Genomic DNA, 6,732 nt, shown 5'->3' on the forward strand with positions numbered 1-6,732 from the left:
TATGTTCACAAGCTTGATTTCCCATGCTGCTAAGTTGTGAAGTACAACTTGTGCCCCTAAAATGATGAACGGTTGTGCGGTGCCAAGGATACCAAACAATAAAAATAAAATGAAATGATCATAATATCTAATAAGATATTGATGATAGTTGAACCTGTATGATTTTTTTTTTTCTTTTCTTATTTTAATTCATCTTTCTACTGAGGGCGTGACCAACACTCCGTACACTCAGAACCTTTTGGCTGCTTGTGTTGTGCTTGCTTTTTAAAAGGCTTTCCAATCAGCATTATTATGGAGGTCCCTTGAATTATAGAATCACATTACTTATTACTCCCTAGTCCCTATAACTTAAATGAGTAGTATTTGAGTTATTCATAGTTTTTCATAAAAACCATGTAGCTACTGAGTTCAAATTTTTGATTTGGCTAATCACATTGACTAATTTTTTTTTGTCTTCACACTTTACTTACAGCTTGGTCCTTGTTTTAAATCCGCCCTAACTTATACATTAATTTTATGAAAATGTATGGAAAAAATTTCATAACAAAAATAGTTAGAAACATTGTATAGTATCTATAAATATTTATCCATTCTATGCGTAATAAGAATATGAAAAAGAAATAATCGCAGAAATTTAGAAATTTCTATTGTAATTTTTTTTAAGAAAATTGAAAGTAAAATAAAATAGTTTCTCTTCAACCAAAAGTATATTCTCTGATTTTCCTCTAAAGTTACGAATCTTGCGAACAAATCACGAGCCATATCAACTAAAAATATGATAACATTATTGAATAAGATCAGCACACGGACGACAAAGCTAAAGAAAATCATCATCATTGAATTTTGTTTCATAGTTTGTATAAATTAACTAATAAATATAATAATATTCAAGATCGTAGAAAAGGGAAAACAGTGATCACGAGAATCCTCAAGCATGAAAAACATATTTTGACTAAGATTGTGAGTGGCCCATGTATTTTAAGAGCGTATGACTTGCTTTAAGTTGTATGATGAATTATGGACTAGTATGTGGCCCGAGTTTAGATTCAAATATTCCTTACCCTTTAGGGAGCGATTTGATTTCATGCTTTTTGAGATTTTCCTAAGTAAATAAAGTTTGATTTTTAGAAAACCAATGTTTGGTTCAACAGCTTTTGACCAAAACTCATCTATGTGAAATGCATGGCTTTTTGAAAAAGATAGTAATTTGCACTGTTTAGAAACCCGATTTGAGGGTAATTTTTTAAGAAAACCCGGGTAAAGCACTATTGATACACTTTTTGTCATATATTTCTCTGGTAAAATTTTGTCAAACCAAACTATTTTTTTTTAACTTCCCCATCTATCCAACTTTTCCTATGAATACCTAGTAATTACATTTCTCTAGTATTCTTAAAATTTATCTTGAACCAAACACCTTTGTTGCGTGAATGTTATTCTTCCTTTCTCATGTAAACTGTTGTTATTTAATTAATTGCAGTTAGGTAGGGCTATGCCATTTTTTTGGCTAATTTATCACCTCAACTAAGTTAACCATAAGTTATTATGGTCAAAATTAAAATATTTTTAAATATATATTTAACATTAAGACATAATTGAACCTACTGTGGGAGTGTAGATCTTGGATGGTCCAGGTTCTTAAGATGGTGACATCATAAGCTATGCACAGTGCAGCTTAGCATGAATTACAGTTTTCAAATAAATGGGTCACATTAGATGCCAAGGCTAGTTTTTAGAGGAGAAAATTAAATAAATGACATCTATTCATTTGTTTGATTTTCTAAATCAATGCTAGTTTTTTGCAAAGAGAAAATGAGGCAATGAAAATTGTAAAATGCATATGGGGGGTTTTGTTTATGTGTCTATGTTTACATTAAAGCAAGCAAGTTTTTTTTTTTTGGAAACCAAATAAAAATTCTAATGGGATGCCGGTGCGAATCATTAAATACATTTTTATATCCAAATTGAAATTACACGTCCAACCCCACCACCACCATTTATATATTAAATTACATAATAAAGAAATTAAAATTAAAAAAATATATTGTATAATATATTATTTATAATTTAATATAAATTTAATTAAATCAGTTGAACCATAATCAAATAATTCAATACTTCAACGGAACAAGTCGGGCGAGTTTTAAAATATGAAATTAAAAAAATATTTGCTTTGTGAGTAAGATTTTTCCTCCGGCATTTCACGTGTCCTCCTGGTTAAATTATTGGCAACGTATTGTAGATTGCATCATGAACCTTACATTAATAGGCAAATGTCGAAAACATTCACATCGGAGCATGTTACGCTTACAAGGACAAGATCATCCATCCAGTTAGAACTTAATGTGGCACACAGCTATTACTCCCAACCTTATGGTTTCCAGTTAAGCACGTGTTTTGCATTAATTTATTTTTAAAAAGATTCAATTAACAATTTTTAAGTTCTTTTTAACATTCTTTTAAAATTACAAACCCACAACCATCAAAACAAAGTTGTTAAATACAAATTAATTTGTCGTGCCGGTGTTATAATCCAAGGGGCGCTTTAGTAATTCCAAATCTTACTTTTCAAAAGGGTTTGCTTCCAATAATAATAATTTTTTTTTTTTTTGAAGATAATAAATTTTCTTTCATATAGCAGTAAATTCATAATTTTGTTTAGAAAGTAACTTAACATAAGGGTAACCTTTTCTGAAATCCCTCGAGTAGTGTTTGGTTCGGGAGAAATTTTTTTTTATTAAAAAAATATAATTGATAGGAAAATGTAAAAAAAATTATTTGGTTGACCCAAATATTGTCCGAGAAATTTATTTAAATATGCAAAATCTATGTTCGGGAGAAACTTTGCACCTGTTTTTTCACTTCCCCAATTATCTCAAAATACCACATCTCAAGTGGTATTCTGTAACACTGAATCTCATCCAAAAATCAACACAAAAGTCATTTTCCCATATATCCTATTTACCTGATATTTTTTAAAACAACCTAAATTTCTAATATCCAATCTCAAAATAAACCTTCAACCAAACGCTACCTCAATTCATTATATATTCTCTGCTACCCACTGTGAACTCTTGTGTTCTTTTTCTCTCTCACTTCACTAAATCACTCTCTATCTCTCTCTCTAAAATGGAAGTGAAAGCAAAAAATGCATCTCTCTCCATTCTTCTGGTACTGGCCGTGTTCCTCTTTGTCTCCGTCGCTTCCTCAGACCCATTTCAGTTCCAAACCCAAACTCTAGTCCTCAACTCTCTTCCTAAACCATCCACACTCTCATGGCCCGAATCCGAGACAACAGAGTCCGACCCGGAATTCTCCACCACCTTCTCCGTTTCCCTCCACCACATAGACTCTCTCTCCTTCAACAAAACCCCATCACAGCTCTTCCATCTCAGGCTCCAAAGAGACGCCGCCAGGGTTAAAACCTTCACTTCCATGGCCGCAGCAGCCACCAACAAGACCCGCCGCGGATACGGGTCAGGACCCGGGTCGGGTTTCAGCAGCTCCGTCATATCGGGTCTCGCCCAGGGAAGCGGCGAGTACTTCACGCGCCTTGGCGTGGGCACGCCCCCGAAGTACGTGTACATGGTTCTCGACACCGGAAGCGACGTCGTCTGGCTCCAGTGTGCACCGTGCCGGAAATGCTACTCTCAGGCCGACCCGGTTTTCGACCCGACCAAATCCCGAACCTTCGCCGGAATCCCCTGCGGATCCCCGCTCTGCCGCCGGCTGGACTCTCCGTCGTGTGGCAAGAGCAAGGTCTGCCAGTACGAGGTTTCCTACGGCGACGGTTCGTTCACCACCGGCGACTTCTCAACCGAGACGCTGACGTTTCGCAGAACCGGAGTGGCGCGCGTGGCCCTCGGATGCGGACACGACAACGAGGGTCTCTTTGTCGGAGCAGCCGGTCTGTTGGGTCTGGGACGTGGGGGTTTGTCGTTTCCGACACAAACCGGAAATCAGTTCAACCAGAAATTCTCTTACTGTTTAGCGGACCGGTCCGCTTCAGCCAAACCGTCTTCCGTTGTTTTTGGCGATTCGGCCGTTTCGCGAGCCGCCCGGTTCACTCCTTTAATAAAAAACCCTAAGCTCGACACATTCTACTACGTTGAACTCCTCGGCGTTAGCGTGGGTGGCTCTCCGGTTCGTGGCATCTCAGCTTCGCTCTTCCGGCTCGACCAGACCGGAAACGGTGGAGTCATTATCGACTCGGGTACGTCCGTGACCCGGCTCACACGCCCAGCTTACGTTGCTTTAAGAAACGCTTTCCGGGTCGGGGCGGCCCAACTGAAACGGGCACCCGAGTTCTCCCTGTTCGATACTTGCTACGACCTTTCGGGTCTGACGCAGGTGAAGGTTCCCACGGTGGTTCTGCACTTCCGAGGTGCTGATGTGTCATTGCCGGCGACGAACTACCTGATTCCGGTAGACACTAGCGGCAGCTTCTGCTTCGCGTTCGCAGGAACTATGAGTGGGTTGTCCATCATCGGTAATATCCAGCAGCAAGGGATCCGGGTCGTGTATGACTTGGCGGGTTCTCGGGTCGGATTTGCCCCGCGAGGGTGCGCTTGAATGTAATGTGAGTTGGGGACAAGACAACTCTTTCCCATGTTTTTTTTTTTCTCTCTCTTTATTATTGGCTTCTTTTGATTTACGTGAAATTAATAGAGATTATTGAAGGAAGGTTAAGATCTTAATCTTAAATGTGTTTGTTGTATTACTTAATGAAATGCTTGTATTACTATTCCAATATAAGGTAATTTGCTGATTTAATATCATAATTTGTTCTAGTAAGTTAATTATCATCATGCCTTTTTTAAGTGATATTGCTGTTCTTACCTATGTTGTGCTTTCTGTAAATATCAATCTATGTAATATATTAATAATATGGGAAATCATTATCTCCGTCTACACGAGATAAGAATTTTTTCCTACACAAATTTATTTTTCGTGCCAATTAATTTTTCTTTTCTTTTTTAATTTAAAATGTGGGACCCACATTTAACTTATCTCTACTTTTTTTCTCTCCTACTATTCTACAACATAAGAAAATATGCACCCTAATAATATTATATTGTTATATGAAGTAGGTTTTGTTTTTGTTTTTTGGGGTTCAACTATGCATCCAAAGATATTTCCATTTCACTAGTACATGCTTTCTCCTGATTATGTTGCGTTGATTAAGAGTTAAGACTTATATGAGTCAACTTTTTTTTTTTGGGTTTATATACTATACATGGAAGACTTCGTTATGCATATTTAGAAAGAGAAAGATAATAATTACTCATAACGGTATGTTGGTTATGAAGTAAAAAATGAAAGCGAAAAATTTATGAATATGTATTTGTATTGAATTTTTTTTTTCATGAATTTTTAGCCTCCTTTTTTACCCTATGCCGAACTAATCCTATGTTCATGGTTGCTGAAAAAAAATTGTAACATTTGTCATTGGAGTGTTGTTTTTAGGTCATGATCATAGTGTACTATGAATGGAATATGTGTACAACAATAACTCAAATATAAAATTATTTTAAAATTTAGTACGACAGTTGTAATGTTTATTCAATTCATTTTTCATAATAATTATGTACGTAAGTAAACTTCAGAAATGTGAAACCCTTATAAGGGAAAAAAGTGTAAAAAATAATGGATGGAATATTATCATCGAAACGAAGGGAAGTGATGTCAACTTCAAGATGAACACGCGTGAATCGCCAATCACGCAGGTCATTTCATCACATGCATTTTCATACCGCCGTATAGCCATGGCATCTCTTGTACTTTATTCTTCTATATTTTGTTTTTCCTTTTTATAAGCTTTCATCTTTCCCAGAATTCTATTTCATATCCACAACTATTTCCCATTATTAAAGAATTGAAAAAACGTTATCTCGATTTTCGACTAGGCAGAGGTGAAATATCCTTTTCTATCAACCAATTGTGTAATAATTCTAGAAATGGAAAAAACTACGAAAGCAAAAGTTTAGACATCATATAATAAATTTCTACCTAGGTAATTATTAATTAGTATGGAATTTATCATTGATATGGTAATATAGTTAAAGGGACATACTTTGGTGCCATAGTTCAAATAGTTCCCAAGTGCCCATGTTGCAAATAGTAGTAACAGTAAGTCAAAATACGGGAGGTTGAAGCAGCACATGCATAAAGATTAAAGACAAATTGAGATAAATTGTCAAATGGTTAGTAGGAGGTAGCTGAGGAAAGAGCAAAGCAATTGTCTCTTTTCCATATTGTTGGACTCTAGCTGTTAAAGAGACTTAAAGTGAAGAAAGCACTCACTTAGTGCAGGAGTGCACATATCCTTTTAAAAAAATCACAACAACGAACGAAAAGTATGTAATCTTGTTAGCACATATCCTTTTAAAAAAATCACAACAACGAACGAAAAGCATGTAATCTTGTTAGGGATATATAAAATTATTAATGTAGTTTCACTCAATAGTTTAAATTTCTGGATTAAATTAATTTGTTACATGTATCAGAGCTTCCGTGTTCCATTAACTAATATAGCTTCACCTAACAACTTAATTTTTTGGATTAAATTAGTTCTTTACAAATCTAATACATGTAATTATATTTTTTTCCCCTTTTTTCTTTTTGACAAAATACTTGTACTGGTGTTTTCCAAAAGCAACTTGAAAATGTGAAGTTTCTTTGTTTTTACAAAGAAAGGATGAACATTCGTACAAATTTCTTAATGTTGCATCT

The 6,732-nt window shown here is 35.6% G+C and overlaps 1 protein-coding gene across 1 annotated transcript; it reads left to right on the forward strand.

Moving 5' to 3' along the window:
* The first annotated feature begins 3,099 nt into the window (after nt 1-3,099).
* On the forward strand, nt 3,100-4,755 carry LOC133301476 (aspartyl protease family protein 2-like). The gene has a single exon (XM_061501106.1). The coding sequence runs from the start codon at nt 3,130-3,132 to the stop codon at nt 4,570-4,572; it is 1,443 nt and encodes a 480-aa protein (XP_061357090.1). The 5' UTR covers nt 3,100-3,129; the 3' UTR covers nt 4,573-4,755.
* Nucleotides 4,756-6,732: the final 1,977 nt, after the last annotated feature.

Source organism: Gastrolobium bilobum, unplaced genomic scaffold, assembly GCF_033153095.1.
Source record: "Gastrolobium bilobum isolate Gb01-03AN ecotype WA unplaced genomic scaffold, APGP_CSIRO_Gbil_v1 utg10838, whole genome shotgun sequence".
NCBI lineage: Eukaryota > Viridiplantae > Streptophyta > Magnoliopsida > Fabales > Fabaceae > Gastrolobium > Gastrolobium bilobum.

Bases quoted from the DNA above. Each gene is read 5' to 3' on its own strand.
- LOC133301476 (XM_061501106.1), top strand. From the start codon at position 3,130: ATGGAAGTGAAAGCAAAAAATGCATCTCTCTCCATTCTTCTGGTACTG.